Source organism: Poecilia reticulata, linkage group LG22, assembly GCF_000633615.1.
Source record: "Poecilia reticulata strain Guanapo linkage group LG22, Guppy_female_1.0+MT, whole genome shotgun sequence".
NCBI lineage: Eukaryota > Metazoa > Chordata > Actinopteri > Cyprinodontiformes > Poeciliidae > Poecilia > Poecilia reticulata.
The window spans coordinates 24430473-24452771 of NC_024352.1; the positions used below are offsets into that span (position 1 = coordinate 24430473).

At 37.5% G+C, this 22299-nt stretch overlaps 2 protein-coding genes across 8 annotated transcripts in view; one reads left to right on the forward strand and one right to left on the reverse strand.

Annotated features, from left to right (window-relative positions):
• The window catches only part of impg1b (interphotoreceptor matrix proteoglycan 1b), a 29886-nt gene extending 10524 nt beyond the window's left edge, over positions 1-19362 (forward strand). Inside the window, exons 8-19 of one of the 7 annotated variants that reach the window (XM_008399866.2) lie at positions 154-212; positions 1047-1249; positions 1925-2227; positions 5161-5645; positions 6425-6514; positions 13294-13513; positions 14436-14646; positions 15824-16009; positions 16113-16287; positions 17505-17588; positions 18066-18084; positions 18868-18952. In XM_008399866.2, the coding sequence (XP_008398088.1) occupies positions 154-212; positions 1047-1249; positions 1925-2227; positions 5161-5645; positions 6425-6514; positions 13294-13513; positions 14436-14646; positions 15824-16009; positions 16113-16287; positions 17505-17588; positions 18066-18080 (2031 nt within the window). In that variant the 3' untranslated portion in view covers positions 18081-18084; positions 18868-18952. Of the gene's footprint in view, positions 1-153; positions 213-1046; positions 1250-1924; positions 2228-5160; positions 5646-6424; positions 6515-13293; positions 13514-14435; positions 14647-15823; positions 16010-16112; positions 16288-17504 lie in introns of all 7 variants that reach the window. The other 6 variants (XR_532624.2, XM_017302361.1, XM_008399865.2 and 3 more) reach the window with 6 other exon arrangements.
• A 986-nt stretch (positions 19363-20348) lies between these two features.
• Positions 20349-22299, reverse strand: part of LOC103458802 (unconventional myosin-VI-like) — a 50348-nt gene continuing 48397 nt past the window's right edge. The window contains exon 33 of the mRNA XM_008399861.2: positions 20349-21392. Coding sequence (XP_008398083.1) covers positions 21193-21392 — 200 coding nt within the window. The 3' untranslated portion in view covers positions 20349-21192. The remainder of the gene's footprint in view (positions 21393-22299) is intronic.

The window sequence follows — 22299 nt, forward strand, 5'->3', positions numbered from 1 at the left end:
AAAACGTAATAACATAAGATTGATTTTTTAAATGAATTGGTAATAAATAAACTTTTATTCCATTCATTCTAATTTACCTGTAAGATGATTAAAACTGAAAACTTCTCTGCACTTTTGACATTTTTCATTCTCAGGTTTGTCTTTTCTTTGCAGATGGTTCATGTGTTTGAAAAAGTTCCAGGATTCAAAGAAATACGTGTTCTTGGATTTCGGTGAGTTTAATAAATGTCTTGGAAACAAATCAACTAAAATAAAGAAAATGTGTTTATAGTTATTTCTTCTTCTGTTTTGTGGGTCCAACTGTCAAACTCAACTGCATTTCCTTTATAAATATGACTGAAAATATGCAGGTTTTCCAACAGTTTAGGGTTTAATGCTTAGAAAATCTGTTGCATAATCTAAATAAATGACCTAACTGATGAATTACTTTACTTTGATCAAGTTTATTGGATTCTGGGTTTCCCCATCTGAATTATATAAAAAATGGGCATTTGACAAAGAGCTAAACAGTCAAAAAATAACAGCAATAATTTGGGTTATTAAGTTGTTAAAATATTTAGTTTAAACTAAATGTGCTTTGCAGACTAAATATTTAACATTCCATTTGGAACCAAATATTTAGCTTGATAACAAAACATTTGTTTCATTAATAAATTAATGAACAACATGGTAAAATATTAATGAAATTGAAACCTATTTATTTTCCTCATTGAAGGCTAAATAACCCAAATTATTTTTATTTTTGACTGTAACTTTACCAAGTTAAACTTAAAAGATCCTGAAATGAATAAATAACAGAAGATGGTGTACATTAGTATTGGTATTATATCTTTATAAGCAACGGAAAACCTTTTTTTATAAAGATATTTTCATGCAACAACAGAGGCTTCAGTGCTAAGCTAGCTAGGCTAGCTAGGCTAACGCTAGCATGTTTGCTCTTTGTTTTGATCTAACTTGTAAAACAATATTAGATGAAATTGGCCAAATCAAAAATGTTGGATTGATTTTTCTGAGGCTTCCTGACGGATTGTATTTGTGTTGATTAGCTCAGAGGATCTCTCTGTGCGCTACGCGGTGGTCTTTAACGGGGAAACGGAGCTAAACGGCGACTTTGACAGTCTGGATCTGGAAGAGGGAAAAGAGACAAACGAAAACGCGAAGGCCCCGAAACTGAAGCGCATCATCGTTACGGCCTTGAAGCAGGAACCGATGCTGCTGCTGGACATTCAGACGCTCAGCTTCGAGGCTGGTAATCAATTTTATCTGACGGTTATTATGGGATGGGTTTGTAAAGTTACACAGTAGAACATTAACAGCAATAGCTTTGGTTTATTTAGTCTGTCGGAGAGAAAAACATGTTTCAAAGTCATATTTTCACCTTGTTATTCATACATAACATGGTGAAAATCTGACAAACTAAACATTTATTTCACAAGCTAAATATTTAGATCAAATTAAATGTGTGAGTAAGATCAATAGTTAGCTTTCAAAGTAAATATTTGGTGTACAAACTACATTTTGTTTTTGCTAACTAAAAATTTTGCTTATTAAAAGATAGTTGGCATAATATGCTTCAACATCATATTTTGTTGGAAAATGTTATTTAGCTCCAAATTCAATATTTATCTTGCTAAATAAATGCTTTTCAAAGCATTTTATTCACAACTAAATAGTTTTCCAAGCCTCAGATTTAATTTTCAAACTAAATATTTAGCTTGTTAAGCGGAAGTGGAATATCAAAATAAAAGCTGGGTTTTCAGGGCCTTTATATAAAATCTGCTGCTATTAGAACTGAATCACTTCAGTTTAATGTTTAACTTGAAAATGAAATTAATTAACATTTTTCCTCTAAATAAACGTAAATATTGCTTTTGTTTTATCTTACCATAAATTGTGTCTTCTAGCTGTTGTTGTTATTTTGCAGTGACCACGGTTTATCCGGCTGTGGACGCCATGTCCACACAGGAACCAGAAGATGCCAGCCCACCCACCCAAAGTTTATTCCCCACTGTGGGAGTTTTGGAAAACAAGCTGAGGGATTCAGCGACCGTCAGACCAAAAACAAACACCTTTGTGCCTTTTATCCCCACCATCCTCCCAAAGACCAGCTCTAGCTTTACTGATGGGACTCCTTCAATGGCAGCTGCAGAAGAAAACCCCACAGAGGAGGAAGAGGAGGGAGTGGAGGAAGAGGAGGCTCCACCGGGTGATGGAGGTGAAGATGGAGGTGAGTGAGACTCCGAGGCTCTGAGGTGACAGACGATGACCCTTCTTCCGGTGAATCCAGCTAATAAAGCAGAATGTCAAGGAGAGCCAAGTTTAAAAATTTAAAGCTTTATTGATTAACCGCACACTAAACTGTGGTGCAGACTCCATTTAAAGCTATTGATAGGTAATTAGAAGAGCTCTGGAAATGAAAACCGCTCTCAGCCGTCGTTGTGTCGGCTCCGTGTTTCGAGCTGTTGGCTGCGGATCTGCAGAGTTAAATAAAAACATCCAAACATAAAGGAGTAAAACGGAAACCAGCTGCAGAAAAAAAAGTTTCTACAAGTTCCACCTGGTTAAATTAATCATGTTTGTAAAATCATTAGTATTTAAACCTCAGACCTACAAGATCTCATTAACTTGTCTTCTATTATCTTAGGCTAAACATTTCTTTCTCTTGGTGCGTTTTAGTTGGTGCCCATTTGCTTTTGGACTGTAATGGTGAAATTTTAGCATGTTTTATATTCAGCAAATTGTTACATGGAACAAGTTTTAGCAAATTTAATTTGCACCAACCCTGTTTAGTCCATTTGAATCAAACTCCAGTTTGTTTGTCTAGAAAGTCTGGTTTGTTTGGTTTGGTGTGAACGCAAAATCAAACTCCAACTAAAGTGAATCCGGTCCATGTAACGCCTACGTCTCGGTTCGGTTGAACTGAAATCTGGTTCGGTTTGAATGTATATGTGAACTGGGAATCGCAAAAAAAGCAGGAACTGGCCTACAGCGCAGTGCATTGTGGGTAAATAAAAAAAACCCGCGCTAGGCTAGCGCTAGCAGGAGAAATAACTCGTGGACAAAAGAGAAATCCTACAACCTCTAAAATCTAACGCTACTCTATCTTTGTTTATATTTTTGTGAAGGAAGAAGTTTCGCTCAGTGTTTTCTTTAGAGGTTTTCATGTTGTTTTCTTCATTGGTTCTTGATGCAGCGCCCCCACAGGCGAGGAGGGGAACATATTTTTAAAGGATTTGGCTGGTTTGGCTCAGGGTGTGAGAAAAAGAACCACAGCATCTGAAAATGTAACCGATTTTGGTCCCAAATCAAACTGTACTGGACTATCAGCTGTGAAAATACCCACAAATGTAGATAAATATAAAATCTCCTGAAGAAAAGGGGGCTGGATAGTAGAACAAGGATCCTTTGATTTAACTTCCCTAAACAAACAACAATAAGACGGATTTATGGGCACATTTCTTTCACAGGCTGTTTGGTGCCTCCCACTGTGAGCCTCACAGTTTCCACAGCATAAAAACACTCTAATCCTTCATGCAGGATGCAACAACACAGCAAATGATTGCTCACATTACACAGATAATGAAAAATAAATAGGACACAAATTATGTGAAATTTAAGACCAGTGATGGAAAAAATGAGCACTTTAAAAACCGTCTGATAAATATTCTATGACTTTTAAAAAGATGCTGCCGAAATGATCAAAACAAAGACCACAGATGAAGAAAGGAACAGTTTTTATAATAACTTTATTATTTTTAGTTTTTCAGCTGGGAGCCCTTTTAAAGTCTGTATTTTCTATTTTATGGTCTTATATCTTCCTCCTGAACATCCGATGGAAATCAAGTCGGATGTTTCTGTCACAGTTTCTGGGAGGGACACAAACTTAAGAGTTTGTAAAAAATAACTTTATAAAGTTACAGCATCTAAATGCAACCTTGATTGACCCAGGAAATAGAAATGACAGCATGATTAGACTTGGTGTTGTCACTTTACCCTTGGAAAGGCTCCAGCAGCAGGGGGCCGGCCGGCCCCTGGTCCAGTCATCACCGAGTCACGCTGCGCTGCACAGGCGCATTTCATTAAGTCACAGCAACATTTCCCACCTTCACGGCTGAGACCCGAACTTTAGAGAAATGTGTCAAAAACCTCCGGTGCATCTTCAGATGTCATATTGAATAAAAATGGTTAATCTATAAAACTTTAATATTCCACAGTTCAATGTTTATATAATAAAGTCTGCACCAAGTGTTTGGATTGAGATTAAAAAGAAATGTTTGTCATGTTTGATAAATGAGCTGCCAGAGTTGTGAATTTTAATGTTTGGGAATCATTTATATTAAAATAGGAATAAATCATACAGTTAGGACACTTATTTATTTTTTTTAAATAAATAAAAGCCTGGAAGCAGCTACAGCTCTGGTCAGAAATTAACACACAGGAACGTTTAGAAACACAGTAACAAATACTGATTAACCTTTAAAACTGTTATATGTGAAAATGTGAAAACAAACAAACTGACTTTAGTTTCCTGAATGTTTTCTTCATAATGTAGAGCCAAAAATCAAAGTTCTCACACGAACAGTTTCAGAAGTTAAACTGGAACATGAGTTTAATCCTCTGCCTGAGAAATGTTTGATGTTCACTGTGTCCAGAAGGCAGCAGTTTCAGATCTACCGTCCTGTGTGCTTTCTGAGCTGAGTCAGAAACAAAGTTAGCAAAACACAACAGTTATAAAACTACGAGTAAAACAACAACTTCTTGTCACACAAACTGTACATGTAGGCGCGTAATCACAAATTGATATTCTATGTTGGCTGGCCATCTCAACGTTTACACTCACATGAAAATGGCTGCAAACAGATGCGCAATTATACAACCATACATCTTTGGAAAGCAAAAGTGGAGCCTCCTGCACAACCAACAAAAACACAGCAAGTGGTTTCTGGATGGTAAATCAACAACAAAACACTTGTCTTTCCAGCAGCCATTGTACAGCGCATACAGTGGTAAAACCAGCTGACCAAATGACCTGGTGGTTGCTAGGTAACGGTGCCGGTTTCAGTAGAAACGCAAATGGAAGTACAAAAATGTAACTTTAATGTGTTTTGGGATATAGAAATGTAAACGCCACCCCTCTGCTGTTTTGTTTCTTTTCACCAGATCCGGAGCTGGTGGGACGTTCGAGCTCCAGGCCTGAAGGAGATCAAACTGCTGAGCTGAACCTGGATCCACCCACAGCTCCCGCTGACCCGGTTTCCACCCGATCATCTGGTGAGGACGCCGTCCAGGGCAGCGAACCTGGAGCAGACGTGAAGCCTGTACCGTCCCCTGAGGACGGAGGGGAGGGTCGATCAGTCACCCAAACCGCTCCTGGAGATTATTCACACACCGCAGACGGAGTGACAGAGCAACAGGAAGAGGAGAGCGGGAGCGGCTTCGCGTCAGAATCTGATGAAGGTCCGTACGGATCCACAGCCGCGCCGGCGATGAGACAGGCCAGCACACCTGTGATGACGGCTGTGGAGAAGAGCAAAGAGTTGGTGGTTTTCTTTAGCTTGAGGGTCACTAACATGATGTTTATTGACGACCTGTTCAACAAGAGCTCCCCAGAGTATAAGTCACTGGAGAATACCTTCCTGGAACTGGTAGGTACTCAAGCCTTTGTGGTGGATATAATGCTCCTGCATGCTTCACTGTCCTACTTCATATTATGAAACCAGGCAAAATGTAATAAATACGACTGACTAAATATGGCCGTGCTAAGAAAATCATGAAAAATAATGAGAATAAAATGAAAATATTACCAGAACAAAGTCATAATATGACATTATTCTGGTGTTATTATCATAATAATGGTAATATTATTCATACGTTTTTAAATATCATGACTTTTTATTGTATTATGACTTTATTCTCATTGAATAAATAATTACAAGCATATTTTGACAAATTACTTTATTATATTATTCCGATTTTATTCATGATCTATTATGACTTTATTCCGTATGATTTTAAATTTTGAAATGTTATGACGTCAATCTTACATTAATATGACTTTATTCTAATAATTCTGACTCTATTCTTGTATTATTTTGACTTTATTCTTATAATGTTATTTTTTTTCATTGTTTTTCTTACTATGGCCCTAACACTCCATCGTCAATGAAAATGTTGCAGTTGTTGCACCACTTCTTAACATTTTTATGGAGGAAAAACAGGAAGAGACGAGACGCTGTGTGTGCTGTAAGCCTTATCCTCACAGCATGAACGTGGAGAAGCGAATACGTTGTTGCTGTTTTTGTTTTTGTAAAAGCGGGAGACGTCTTCAAACCGAAACCTGCAGTATGCTATCACGTTTGCTCCAGAGGAGCCGCCGTGTCGACGGTGTGGAAACACTGTGGTGAAATTGTTCTGTTTCACTTAGACTCAGCACTTTGGGTCCAGAAACCAGCCAAACCCTGGAGCTTCCAGTAAATCTGGGCTGGGGAGACAGACGACGTTAGCATCCATACCGGTATCGTTTTATCTGTTTCCATGCTGGAGCTTCTCCTCCTCAGTTTGTTCACTAACAGCGTCCAAATGCAGTAAAACCAGAAGCACCTGATCTTCCTAACATTTCACGTTTCCATGCTGTAAAACATAATTTTTCTCATCTTTATGCTTTTTGCCTTAATCTTTTGAGTCACGCTGCAGTTCTTCTTTTTTAATCTGTCTTGAAAATATTTCACTAACTTTCAGTTTGTGCTGCTGACTTGCTTGTCTGTATTCATGTTTCTTTGTGTATTTAAAATAGCAAACGTTCTTGTAAAATCTGTTTGCATTTTTCTTTGTGTGTGATTTTTTTGAAATGATGTAAGACGTAAGTGGATATGAGAGGAAATTCACAGTTTGCAAAGCCAAACAGAATAAATCCAGTCTGCAGGACTTTTACATAACTAAAAGTCTACAGCTCAAATCGTTGCTCAACTGTGAACAGAGATTTATTTTTATTTTTTTTAGCTTTGCGCTCTTAGAGTTTGGTTTCTGGCAGCTTTGTTAATATATTTTTATTTTCTGAGTTATTATCTAGCACACATTGTTAGGAGGGAAAATGAGGACAAAATGGTTTAGCCTTAAAGAGGCTTTGCCTGGTCCCAAACATGCTCCGTGTATTTATGTAAGAGAGATCTGATGAAAGTTCAGCACCACAAGATTTAACTTAAAAGGAAAAGCTTTTAGGAAACGGGTTTCTGCTTTGTGGCTCAGACACCGAAAGCTTAACTTGTGCAATGTTAGTCCAGAGCGTTGACGTCTAAACAAACCGGTCGAATATTTGATTTTATCCCTTCTCTCATCTTCACTGTGTGTGAAATGTTCTGTATGTTACAGTACAGAAAACAGGTGAGAACATATTAACTGATCAATACAAAACGCAACGTTAACAAGCTTTAAATTCTAACAAAATACCCGAATCGTATCAGTTTTGCTCGTCAGATGTGGCAAGAAAAGTAAGAAGCGAAAAACTTTTTTATTTCTTAAAGGAAAACTTTGCTTTTCACACAAACCACCAGCGGGATTAAAAGTGGTTGTAGCCGTGATTCTGTGCAACCTGCATTTTTCAGTAGCATCTCATAAAACAGAGTTTCACTGAAACTTTTACAAGCTTACTTTCCAAAACTTTCCAGGACTTTTTCGCCAAAACTTGTTGGCTGTTTTTCGGTAACTTCTCTCCGTCTTTCAGAGCTTACTGGTATAAAACTTCCCTGGATTTTATTTTGACATTTTCCCACAATATACTGGAAATTTCTTTTTACTTTTTAAAACACATTTTACAAAATTCTATTCTGCTGGGCGTTTTTGCAGAACTTCCTGGTTATTTTCCTGCACTTATTGGACATCATAACGATTTTTTAACATCAAAATAATATTTTTCAGGATATTAGCAGTTATTTTCTCAAAACTTCCTTGTTACTTTCCTGAACTTTCCGTGAACTCACTGCTTGCTTGCATTGTAACTTTTTTCTGGAAGTTTTGCCGTATCTTTACAGAAATCTCACAGGCCTGTCTGCACACTTTTTCCAAAATTTTACTTCATATATTTGTGGATTTTTCATGGAACTCACTGATTACTTACCAGTACTTTTCAAAACTTCATAGTTACTATACGCAGCACTACTGACATTTCCTGACTACGTCCTGTTTTGGAACTTACTGGTTACTTTCTGGAACTTTCCTTGAATTTGCTGGTATCTTAATTGATGGTTTTCTGCCTTTAACTTGCTGGATAAATTCATTGAAATCTGAAACATAAACTGTGTTTTCCTTGAATTTATTGGGCACGTTTACATTTCACTGGTTACTTTCCTGGATCTTTGATTAAACTTATTTTATACAATCCAGGACATTCTGGGTGTTTTCCTTTGCTTTGACATACCCCAGGAGCTCTTTCCACTCTGTGCTGCAGAAGTGATTTTATCGCATTGCAAAAAAGTTAAATAATCTTTTAAGGCTCAATATTATAGAGAAAACTATTGAGTTTTTATTTTCTTATTAGTTATTTTGCTATGTATCATAATGTGGTGCTAGGAAACATATAAAGCATTAAAAGTTTATGCTGAATGTTGCTTCTTAGTCGCAGCATCTGTTAAATGACTAAATGCAATTTAAACCTTATCTATATTTGATTGTGGAGTTTATTTTACTACTTATAAAGACAAAAATGCAGCATGGCTTCACATTTCGGATGTTACATTATTTGCATGTCTGTGATGCCGTAAATATAAACCACATAATTCAGTTTGGCTTAGAATAGTGTGTTAATAAGCTTCGTGAGGACTTTCGGGATGTTCTGCTGATTTATGCTTTTGTTTTGCTAAAGCAGAGTTAGTTCCTGCATGGAGGTCAGGAGACCTTTTCCTGTTTTAGTCTTCGGTTTGTGACGTGGAGTAAGCAGCTTAGAGGCGTCAGCTCCTGCATCACACACTCTGTGCTAATGCTGGTTTCAATCTCCTTAGTGTGTTTATGTTGACATCTGCATGCAACGTAACCGAATGTACCACAGGAAACAGTCAAGTCACTTTTAGTTTTTAAACATCAGTTGCTTATTTTTTTTATTAACTGTATTTAAAACTCTGCATCAGGGTTTGGTATGTTTAAAATGAGGAGATGCATTGAAACAAAGGATAAACGGTGGACTGTCACCAGTGTGTTGAGCTGGATTTGAGGTTAACTTGTCTTGTCTGCAGAGAAACTATTGAAAGGAAAGCAGAAAGTAATATATAGCTGATATAAGCAACACTCCATCTCCAATTTTTAGTGGTTGCTCAAACCTTGGACTTTGCTTGTTAACTAATTTGTTGAGCTTCCTGGCAAAGCTAGATTTCAGATGTTTGATCCGGTAAGTATTTACCGCTCTGAGAGTTACCAATATATTCTGCGTTTCCATTGCAAATGTGTGCAAAACTTTGTTGATATTCTGCTAATAATTTTCCAATTGCTGTTTCTCCATTAAGTAAGAAACACAATTAAAATCTCATTTGAGTAAGTTAACATGATACGTTGTTAAAAACATGTGGCCTCATCCTCCTCCTTCCACTTCCTGCTGTCTTCTTTGTAGTTTCCACCAGTAGTAACATCTGGTTGCTGATCACATGACTTATGTGATGATGTGAAAGTGTTTCGGTCGCAGTTTTGCGAATCAAAGTAAAAACTGTTTCCATTAATTGAATTTATTTAATGATTCCAATTTGCTTACGGTCAATGGAAACGCAGCTATATTCACCTTTAAATGGGCGACTTCTCAATTCTCTTAAACGATCCAACCTGGTTTCACCAGAAATCATCATGACCTGCTGAGTGTCATGTCAATGAGCCCATTTAAACCGACTGAATGCTCATATCTGTGTTCATGCATGTTTTATCGGCCCATTGTAGCTCGGATTACTCCTGTACCTACTGGTTTGTCAAGCAACCAAAAGAAATTGGACATGGAGTTCAGAAAGTGTCTTTTTCTTTACATTGAATGAAAAATAAACATGCTAAGCTGGTTAGTAATCATTGTGACCCTTCAGTGACATCTGCACCAGACCTGTTGGTTTTAACAGAACCAGTAGGTACATGCGTAACTTTTTATGAAACCATCAAGTTATGGATGTAGCAGTTGTGTGGTTTGCAGTAGAAATGATTGTGTTTGTCAGCTGTTTGCAAGTGGTTCCCTGCTGGCTGCAGCTGTCAGAGCCGTGGGTCTGTGTGAAGTTGGCAGGTGATCGGTGCTCACCTGTCCTGAGCGGAGCTCCTTTAGGCTTCTTATCGCTCCTCCACCGCTCAGGCCTGCTAAAGCAGCGTAATCTCTTCCCCTCACGCTGCAGCAGTTTCATCTGAGCTGAACTTGGAAGCCGTTCAGATCAATGACCCTGATGGAGCGCCGCTTCTTTAGCTGTCTGACTTCCTGCATTGGTTCGTCCACAGTTTGGCTGTCCACACAAAATCTTACCAAATATGTTTGGTCCAGTTTCTACCAACTATTACACTTGAAAAGAGATACAAATAACTTACAAGTGACTTTTTAGCAAGTTAATAAGTCCTTAATATTGATGAAAAGGTTTTAGTTTGATTATTTCACTTCTAACAATATTTTTTCATGCTATAGGTGGAATAATCCACCAGCGGAACTAGAAGTTTTTCATGAATATTAAGGAATTAAATGATTAAAACAAGCTCTTGTATCTTACTGAAACGTTACTTGTAAGTTAGTTTTATTTTGTTTCAAGAATTAAAACATTTGTACTAGAAACTAGACTAAAATACTTGGTAAGTTTTTGTATTTTACCAGGGGGGTCCAAACATTTTCAGCAAGTCTAAAACAAATTTGAGTGCTAAAAAATAGTTTATCTACTAAAAATAAACTAAGCATGCAATGCTTTAATTAAACAAATTAATACTTTGTTTAATTGCTTCAATTAAACAAAGTATTAGATTTGTTCCTGGAAAAGGACACATAAATTATTCTAAATCCAAAACTTTAAAAAGTTCTGCAGGTTTGCATTATGAAAACAAAAAACACAATTTAGTCATTTCTGATCAAAAATATCTGGATTTGAGTCGATTTTTCTTTGAAAATGTTTGCTGTATTTAGCCAAGTTTATTAAATGAATTAAAAACAGACATGAGTGCAGCAATGAAACTGGTCCAAACTGGCAGCAGAATGGAAAAACATGTTTATTTAAAGACAAACACTTTGAGTTGTAGCCAGGATTCTTTCTTTTTACTTTGAGATCATTTTGAACACCTGAGCCTCGGGTCAAATTTGTATCATTAAATGAAGTTTGGGGCCAGACACATTCAGTCCAGGGGCTGCCAGTGGCCCCCGAGCCACACTTTGGACACCCCTGATCTGAACAGAGTCTGAATAGGAAGAGCTTTAATCAGAGGAGCAGCCAAGAGGCGACTGTGGAGGAGCTGCAGGGAACCAAAGCTCAGCTGGTTAGCTGTGTAGCTATCAGATGAAACCCCAATCTGTGAAAACCGTCTTTCATCTCCTTCCGGCCCAGGAAAACGAATCCCTGAAGTCTGAAGGGAGATGAACAGTTTTGTACGTCTAAGTTATAGTCAAATATATTTATGTGTAAAGTTTAAGTTAAGTTAGAGTCAAAAGTAATTTTACTGCTTTGGGTGTTTGAAGTAGCATCTTTAAATTATTCCATTAGAATTTGATACATTTATAATGTAATTTAGTCTCAGCATCAAGTTAATCCAGTTAGATTTAGATAGCGATGTGCAGAGCCAGACTATTTTATTTGTCTTGGCTCCCTTATCTTATTCACATGCACATGAAATATTTAGGTTGCAAGAAAGAGATAAATGACTAAATTAGATAAAGCAGACTGTGTCTCAGTGCTTGGCTGCAGAAGGAAAACTCGTTGCCAACACAAACATCTCAACAGTTCTGCAGAACTTTTGTCCAAATGTTCTGGAGACAAAAAGAGTCACAATGACACAAAAAAGCACAAATAAAGGAGAAGCTTGAACAGTTGAGTCAAATGGGGAGAATCTGATCTTTAATAAAAAGATCTGCATGCCTTTGAACAATAAAATATAATTAAATCTCGTGTATAAGTTTGTTCACGCATCAAGCTGCCGCGTCATCATCCTCACTAGTTCCTGTCGTCTTCTTCTTCGTTGGTTTCGTCTGGTTGTTGATCATGTGACTCGCTTGATGTAAAAAAGTGTTTCCATTGCAGTTTTGTGAAATAAACCCGTTTTGATGCGGCCAAACAACAACCTCATCGCTCAAACTTTTTACTGAAAAACAAGAGATTTTTCAAAATTGCCGTGTTTCCACCAAGCAAGTTTATTATCGAAATGTCAAATTTTGCAATTATATAATCAAAGTAAACGCAGCTATAGTGATGGATTAGTTCCTGCCTGATTTAGGTGATTATTGATGCATAACCTATTGATTAAGATTACCTGGGTACTGAGGAATACATTAGTCGTATATCAGGCGTAAGGCAGCCGGAGCGTCATCAGCTGATCCTGAATTCATCCAATTCGCTGAGTCATGGCTGATTTTCATCATTTTGGAAAGTATTCACACCCGTCTTTCCATAAATGACCATTTTTCTTCCTCTTGGCCAAACAAGGATGTTCATAATAAAGATTAATACTTAAAACCTAATCTTACTTTAACTGTTTCTCTACGTCTTACTGGAAATATTGACCGCTGATAATATTCATCTTTTCTTTCTGTTAGTTGCTTTAACCTACAGTGACTGAGACTCTGCTCCTGCAAACCTCTTAGTATAAATGTAGGACAGTCTTATTGTGGATTAGTTTTCTGTTTACTTGCAATGCACATTCTTTTTATTAAACTATTTTATCCTTTCACCGTTTTTATAATTTGAAGGATTAGCATTTTCGCAGCACTGGTGCTTAGAAACCAAAACTCCAATTTTGTCCTGCATCTAATTGTACAATCAGTGACAGAAACTCATCCTTCCATGCTCACATCAAAATTTAATTACAAACTATTCATAGAATTCACTCTTAAACATGACCTGAATAATAAAACGTGAGCGCTGTCACTAATGGAGGATAAAATCAGAGGATAATTAAGTTTTTTTTGTCGACTCCGTATAATAACAAATTCAGCTTTGTTTATTAATTTAAATTTTCATAGACAAAGTAAAACTTCTTTTTTTTTACCAGCTAAAATCTGATTCCTGCAGCAAATTGATTTCTGCAGCACTAATCCTGTTGTAATTACCATCTGAAAAGCAGCAGCTGATGAATCTTCCCCCCTCTGTCTCTGCACAGCTTCTGCCATATTTACAGTCCAATCTGACTGGATTCAAGCAGCTGGAGATTCTCAACTTCAGGAACGGGAGTGTTGTGGTAAACAGCAGGATGAAACTGGACAAGCCGGTGCCGAACAACGTCACGGAAGCCGTGCGCTGTGTGCTGGAGGACCTGTGCAGCGCCGCGTCTAATCGGCTTGACATCGAGATTGACAGTCGCTCTTTGGAGGTTGAACCAGGTGAGAAGTTCTTGCTGAGGTCTTGGCTTGAATTCTGTTACTTTTTCACTTGTTTTGGTGCTTCAGAAAGGATAGTTTTCAATTTTCAGGACGTTTCTGTCTGCCGTAAACTGTTAATCACACAAACTCGACTCCGTAGTTTGTCGCTTTCATCGTAGTGATGCACAAACAGATTATTTCACTTATAGTAAGACATTTTCCCACGTTATAGGTGAGATAATGACTTAAAACAAGTTTCTATATCTGACTGAAAAGTTACTTGTGTCCAGAAATGTTTGGTAAAATTTTGTGTTTTTGCAGTGTTGGAAAAGGTTTATGTTGATCTGGACTTTTCAGGGTCAAAAGTGACAGTTTAGCAAATAAATAAAGCATTTATATTAAAATAAAATGATTAAAACACTGCAAAAAACACGCAAAACACATATAGAAAACAAGATTCTCCCACGTTACAAGTTAAATAATCTGCCAATGGAATAAGTCATTTTAAAATAAATTTTAAGGAATTATTGACTAAACAATAATATGCTGCTGAAGTTACTTTTGAGTAAATTTGTCTTTAAGTGTAATAAGTTATTATAAGCTAGACCAACATACTCTGTAATATTTTGTGTTTTTTCAGTGTTTTGCATCCAAAACCAAAGAATTACTTTAAAATACGTCAGATTGAAAAGTATCATTTTGCTTCTCATCTGTTTGTGAATTTCTTTATTTGGAGATCTTTGAGCCTACTTCGTGCTGCCAGACGGGTTCTGTTCAGCTGACTCTTTAAAGCGGTTAGCTTTAAACAAAAAGTGGTTGACTTCAGGTTTTACCTTTTCTTGTGATGGTTTGTATTCTCGTTGAAATGCTGCTTTGTGAGATGAATCAGAACGCTGTGTAAGCCCTCCTCCTCCTCCTCCTCCTCCTCCTCCTCCTCCTTCAGCTGACCAAGCAGATCCGTGTAAGTTCCTGGCCTGCAACGAGTTTTCTCGCTGCGTGGTGAACAGCTGGAGCGGCGAGGCCGAGTGCCTGTGTGACCCCGGCTACAGCGCGGTGGACGGCTGGCCCTGCCGCGACGCCTGCTCCCTGCAGCCGGACTACTGCCTGAACGGAGGCGCGTGTGAGATAATCCCCGGCCACGGAGTCACCTGCAGGTACGCACAGACCGGGGGTGTTCAAACAGCGGCCCGCGGGCCATTGGTGGCCCCCAACGTCAGTTCAAGAGCGATGCACATTTGTCCTGTTCATCACAGCAGGAGATGCAAACTGGGTAAATTACTAACATTATTTAAATTCCTCTTGGGTTCAGTAAAATGTTCTTGAATTAAAATTGATTTGAATAGAAAAAGTTAAGTTTTTATAACTCGGCTTTTATTTAATTTATTAAACATGGATAAATATAACAAGTGTTTTTAAAGAAAGTGACTCAAATCTTTTTCTTATATCAGAATAAATTTGTTTATTAAAGCCCCCAAAATTTGAAAACTAAATAAATGTGCAAATGACTTTGTATATTTTTGCATTTAAAATGTGCAAAGTCATTTTGAGGTTTTGGATCTCCAAAGAACAGCCTCCATTTTCTGCAAAAAACAACAAACAACTTTAATTGGTTGATTTTATTTTAGTCTTTCTTTTTATTTTATTGTCATGCAAGTAAATTTGACTTTTTAATTTTGGTCCAAACACTTTGGCCTCCTCAGGCATAAACAGAGGAACTTAGTTTAATTTTCATAAGCTGTAATGTAAATAATATATTTTTTCTATCTGTGCTGTAAAGCCGTTTCAGGGTCATTGTGTTCATGTTTAAAAATAGTAAATTTCCACCAAACATTTTGATATCAATGTCAGAAATTTCTGAGTTTCGAACATCCAAAACTTTTGACTTTTATACTCATTAATTATCCAATAGGGATTCTAAATATTATTTAAAATAACGGTAAGACTTTATCTTAATGGGCGTTTAATTCACAGTTTAATTAAAAATCCATTAAAAGTGTCACCAGAATCACTAATAAAGCACAGAATTAGACTGAACAGATCCACCTTTACCTCAGGTACAAACTGTTTCAGTATTTGTATTTATTTATGGCACATTGCATTAAAACTTTTGGAAATACAGCATATAAATGCCAGATTGCAGGTGTAAATTGAAATGCGTGTCGTCTGAGTCGACTCGACGCTCTGGGGGATTTATTCATAAACATTTGCTTTCAGAACTGGAAGTGCTAAATTGTTTTTGAATCACTCCTGCAGAGAAAGAAACGGTGAACTATTAATTTTCTTTTCTTCAGGAAAGTGTCTGGGGTTTCATTCTGCTCTCCTTTGTTTCAGATGCCCTGCAGGTAAACACTGGCACTACCACGGCGCGCGCTGCAGCGAGCTGGTGTCGGTGCCTCTGGACCCGGCTCTGATTACAACCTGCCTCCTGGGGAGCCTCTGCCTGGTTTGCGCTGTCATCGGCGTTTTAATATTCATCAACAAGAAGTGCATAAGGACCAGGAAGGCCGTGGCTCTGGTGTAAGTCAGAACCCTGCTTTGCATTCGCTTTGCATAACCCATCCTTGTCGTTCTCAGGGCGCCGGCGCTGCTGTAAATGCGTTTTTGTGCGTTTGCATCGCAGGCACACCCATGCACCGTATGCCTTTGAGAACACTTTGAGGGAGAACCCGGTTTTTGAGAATGATGACGGTGTCTTAACTCATGTTTCCACTCTGCCGTGTCCCTCAAGCTCTGCCTCTTCGCAGTCTGAGCAGGAACATTTTGCCTCGGTTGAAAATATACGCCTGAGTATCGAGGTACAGCCAGAGGATCGGCATGAAAACCTAACCTGACTAAACACTAACCAGAGCAGGAAAACCGCCTCCGGTTTGCTGCTCTGAGCCGCTCGTCCTCACACCTTTAACTCTGCTTTGTAGGTTTCACCTTTGACCTCAGAGGCTTTTGCTGTAGAACAGGGGTGTCCAAAGTGCAGCCAGACAGTCAGATTTGTCCCACTGGTTCATGTTTTTCTCAAAACATAAAATATTTGGATCTTACTAAAAATCTACGATTACTTTTCTGTAGCTCAGAAAATGAACCTGAGTGGGAAAAAGCAGGACTTTATATGATTAAAGGGTTTTAATCAGTGGATTATAATGAGGTGCAAGAGAAGAAAAAAATCTGGAGATCAAGTTTTTAATCTAACATTAGAATTATTGTTGGAATATATATCTATAAAGATAAATTACTCAGTGAGATTTGTATACGATGTTGTTTTTAGTTGAAGTTCATTGAATTAAAAAGCTGAAATTATATTTTATAAGTTTACATTAAAATATTTAAATAATTGTCCAGCCAGAGAACCTGGTGCTAAATAATAAAACATTATTTAATGAAACTTCATGGAGTTTTTACTTTAATTTAATTAAATTAAGTTAGTTGAATCCCTTCAAAGTATTAATCTTTTAATAACCAATCTTTCTGCTTTCTCTTTAACTTCATGCTAGATAGAAACACCGACTAAAGCTTTTAATTGCATTATTAAACTTTTCAAATAAAAAGTCACTAAATCCTGTTTTTAGAAGAAGAGATGAAATCTGTTTCACTTTTCTTCAATTGAGCCCAAAATAAATGTTTTCATGAAACCCTTTCAAGTTTTGGAGCTACAAAAATAATCTATTTTCTTTGTTTAATTAAAATATTTTCATGCTTGATTTATTGTTGAGCAGGAATTGTGATTTTAGTTTTTGGAAAATGTTTCTTGTATGTTTGAGTTGATAGAAAGTTTGGACACTCCTGCTGTAGAGCGTAGATTTACTGCAAAAACACAAAATATTTCCAAATGTTTTTGGTTTATTTTCTAGTGCAAACACCTTAATATACTTTAAATAAGACAAAACTAACATAACATAGATGCTTTTTTTAAGTCCTTAATGTTGATGAATTTCCTCACTATTTGAATTTGGGGTGAATTTGTGTAAAATTTTGCTTTTATTTAGAAGGAAAAACGTGAAAACGTGTCTTTTCTCTGCAGATCCCCAGACAACTCTACACAACAAGATCAGAGAAGTTAGTGTCAGACATGGTGGGTTTCCATCACAGTTTGCCACGCAGCGAGGTAAGACTGGCACAAACGGCTTTGCTCAAATCTGCAGGTTATTTTTTATTAAAGTGCCTTGTGAAGGTTTTCAGCTGGGATTCCATTACTAAACATCAGTATTCCACTAATATCCACAAAACACAATTTCTCAATTGTGTTGTTGTCATTAAACACAAAACTAGGATTTTTTTTTGGCTGGACGGTTGACATTAGGGTTGAACTTTGACCTGCAGCTGTAACTGCAGGTAAACTTGTTTCTCCAGATTATTGTCTCATGTGGACTGAATACATGTAATATTTATCAAGTTTTAAATGTTTTATTTAGAAATAAGTAATGTAGCTTTTTTTACTTCTGCTTCGCACGTATGTATTTACTCTGTTGGTTCAAACATGTTTTTTTGTAATTTGCCATGTTACTGAAATGAATGTGATGAAATAATTTAAAACTTGCATCATTTTGCTAAAGTATAAATGACTTGACGAAATATTTTCCAGCTGTTTGACGCCTGAAAAGGTAAAAGTCCATCAAAACTATCAGTGATAATTTTACTCACCAACCAGAATCACTGCAGCGTTTTTCTGATCAAAGTTTTCCCTTAAAGCTGCAGTAACCTTTTTTTAAAATACTTTGTTTTCGTCTCCATGTCGTGACGGTTTGGTTTGAGGTGGATAATCTGTGAAAGAATCGAGTTCCTCTGCCTTCTCCCAGTGTTAACTAGAAACAACCAATCAGAGCCAGGAGGCGGGCCTTAGCGCTGTCAGTCACTTAAATCATCATTGCTCCAGCTAGTCTGTCACAAATGCTAAGGCTAGTTAGCATTGTTACCAACGACAGTTTTACTTTAATGATAAGTTGTTTTTTCCTCATTAGCATATTTACTAGCAAGTACATGAGGATGATCTACAGCGCTAAGACCCGCCTCCTGGCTCTGATTGGTTACTTTTGGTCGGGAGTGATGCATTTCTCCAGATAGGATTAGCAGCTCAGGAAGCAGGTGGAGGAGATCGATCTTTTCACAGACTGTCTCAAACTGTCACTATATGGTGACAGATTGAACAAATATGTAAAAAACTGATTTTGAAAAAAAAGAACAAAGTTACCTGCTGCAGTTTTAACAACACAAAAATAATCCTAACAACTGTCACACAATGGAAAACATTTTCCAAATGAAGAGCTTGTGATTCCAAGCTTTTGTAATTTCTTTGTGAAAATCTTCGTCTCCCACATGAACGGCGATGATGACAGAGCTTTTCTCCTCCGGGGACAAACTGACTCTTTGCATCTGGTTTCCTCCAGACGTGGCGACTGTCCAGTGAGTACGGGAGGTGCTGCCTGCTCCGGGCGCCAGACAGCGACTGTTTCGAAGTCACGGTTCTCTGATAACACCTGATCCGGAGCGAAGCAGGAAAAAACGCTGCAGTTTCACTCTGCATAGTGTTCATAGTGTTAGACGGAGAGCTCTGTGGATGAGGGGAACTAATATTTGTTACATGTCATAAATGGTAGGAACATTTCCTGTACACGCTTGGCAAACGTGGCGCTTTCCTCACAATGAGGTATTTATTATTTACAGGAAGATGCACATGGCTGCATCTCACTGTATGTGTAGATAAAGTAATATATTTTGTTTTTGACGGGTTTTTTTGTGTCCCAAAAAGAGAATGTACTGTATAAGCTACTGACTCGGCTGATTCAGTCACTCCCATTCGCAAACTTATCGATAGCCATTTGATCTGGACATATTTTTATACATTTTTCATGTAAAGCAAATAAAATAAAGGGTTTTAGACGAACAAACTGCGTGTTTTCTGTCAGTTTAAACTGAATTTAGATGCACAAATTTTCAGAGAATCAATTTAATTGAAAAAAAATGGTGGAAATTAATTATTATAATACAGAAATTTGCAAAAGCGAAACACTTAATATGATTAAAGTGTTTAATGGAAGATAAAATGTGGAGGTCATGGAGTAAATACTACTTTTTAAATCTTGGGTTAGAATTAATATTGAAAGCAATTTAGTTAAAAGCTGAAACAATATTTTATAAATTTATTGTCTGACAAAAATGTTCATAAGGGATGAGCCACAAAAGGTCGCAGCTCAAGATGGTGGCTGTTCATAGTGCTCTGTTCAAGCATGTTAATGGAAAATTAAGTGGAAGAAAAAAACGGTGTGAAGGAAACAAAACCTTAAAACTTAATTTTTAAATGAAATTAAATATTTCAATTTATTTAGCTACATTTTTGTTAGATGCTCGTGTGAAAATCTGTTATACTTTATAAGTATAAAACCTCTAATAGCTTTTATGTGACAGTTACACAGAACAACACATCCATCCATCCATTTTCTTACACCCATGTCCCTCAGTGGGGTCGGGAGGGTTGCTGGTTCCTCTCCAGCTAACGTGCCGGGCGAGAGGCAGGGTCACCTGGACAGGTCGCCAGTCTGTCGCAGGGCAACACAGAGACACACAACCATGCACACACACACTCACACCTAGGGGCAATTTGGAGAGACCAATTAACCTGACAGTCATGTTTTTGGACTGTGGGAGGAAACCAGAGTACCTGGAGAAAACCCACCATGCACAGGGAGAACATGGAGACTCCATGCAGAAAGACCGGGAATTGAACCCAGAACCTTCTTGCTGCAAGGCAACTGCTCTACCAACTGCGCCACTGTGCAGCCCCAGAACAACACATTTACCCGCTAATTTAAAAATATTTTTAAATTAAGATCAAAAATCTTGATAGAACCAAAAGACAGAAATCAACTGGGAATTTTTCAGAAATGTTTATTTTCTACAGTTTTTCCAGAGAAAAGTCCATCAAGCTCAGTTTCATAACTCAGATTCTGGGATTTTTTTTTTTTTTCCAGGTAAAATATTTGTTTGTTTAACCATCGAGAAAAAAACATAACACAAACACCAACAACGTTATTAGCTGTAAAACAACCCTGAATGCACAAAACTGCAAACATGAAAACATTTCCCTCTTCCATATCAAATGAGTAACAATAAAAAAGACTCCAGAGGCAGAACGGGAGCAGCCAGGAAAAACAAATGACTTTCTAATCTTTACAGGCATCACATTGTTGCAACATTACGTGAAATCTCCCATAACTGACAACGTAAAACATTAAAATGATCTAATTCAGTCGGCATGAGCTGGTTTGAAGAATAAGAATTGGATTCTGACTTTGCTAAAAACTTATGACATCATGTATTTCGGTGTAAATGGTAACTGTCCTCGTTTATAGTCACAAAACCCATAAAGCATGAATTTTATGGCATCATAAGACGGTAAAAGCTCTAATTTGGTGTTTCTGTTTGGGTTTTAAGTTTACAGCTACAGAGGATGAACCAGTTAAGACGTCTGTGGTGCAACGTTACTGCGATTTTAAGGCCTCAAAGTGGGATTTCAGAAAACAACAACCAGTTTGCTAACGCTGCTAAATGAAAGTGTTGCACTGCAAATTAATAAAAAATAGAAAATTAAATTAGTATAAGAATTGATATCAAGTGAGCATTTAGAGACGAACAGGGAGCATCTTTGCACGTTGTTATTTTCTAATTTCCCACAAAGCGCAGAGACAGTGAACTGCTCACGCAGAAGCATGTTTTCACTTGAGGAGACTCTGCAGCATGGCGGTGGCGTACGTCGGCCGGGCCTGCTTGTTCTCTATCGCCCTCTTCAGGTACTGGATCCCATCGCAGCGTTCCCAGATCTCCTCAAACTGCCTGGGCAGGATCTCAGCGCCACGCTTCCTGGTCAGACCCGTCTCCTCCAGACTCAGCTCACACATCTCCATGTCGTCTTTACCTTCATGGTGAAGGAGGACGAGAGAGCAGAGAGATTTACGCCCAGCGCTAAATATTGAGAAGAAAACAACCTGATGAATGAGAACATGATGATTGAATAACTAAATATAAACCTCTTAATTAAAAGTGATCTGTTATAAATCCTTGGACAGATTAGGAGAGATTATGGGCTACAAAACATCCTACTTTACATTTTTCCACAAAATTATTCTTGGATCTCATTATCTACGTATTTTCAGCCGTTTTAGGGTCTCTGTCTCTTTAAATCCAAATAAACTGCTGCTGGCCACGCCCCCAACGCAACGTTTACACTCACACATGAAAAATGGCTGCAAACAGATGCGTAATTACAACCGTACATCTTTGAAAAGCAGAAGTGGAACCTCCTGCACAACCAACAGGAACACAGCAAACGGTTTCTGGATTGTAAGTCAACGACAGAACACTTATCTTTTCCAACAGCCATTGTACATCGCATACAGAACCTCCTGAGGTTCAGCAGAACCTCCATCCATGCCACGCTGCATTGATACAGTAAGCCCCAACCAAGTCTAAGCTCAAATTTCTGGACTTTTTATTATTCTGATGTAATATTTACACTTTTTTGCTACAATCAATTGTTGGTTTCTGTCAGCTGTAAGCCAGAATCATCCAAATGAACAAGAACAAACATTTAAAATATATCAATCTGTGTGTATTCACTCTATATCAAAAGATTTTTAAATAAAATTTTTAGATTTTAATACGTTTTTAAATTATATTTTAATTCATTAGTTTCATGAAACTTATTGGAGATTCGTAGTTAGGGAAGAGATAAACTGACAGAGATACAAATAAAGTTCTAAAATAAATACTTTTTTGCATATTTTATCAAACCAATAAGAACTACTCGGGGATATAATTAAAGA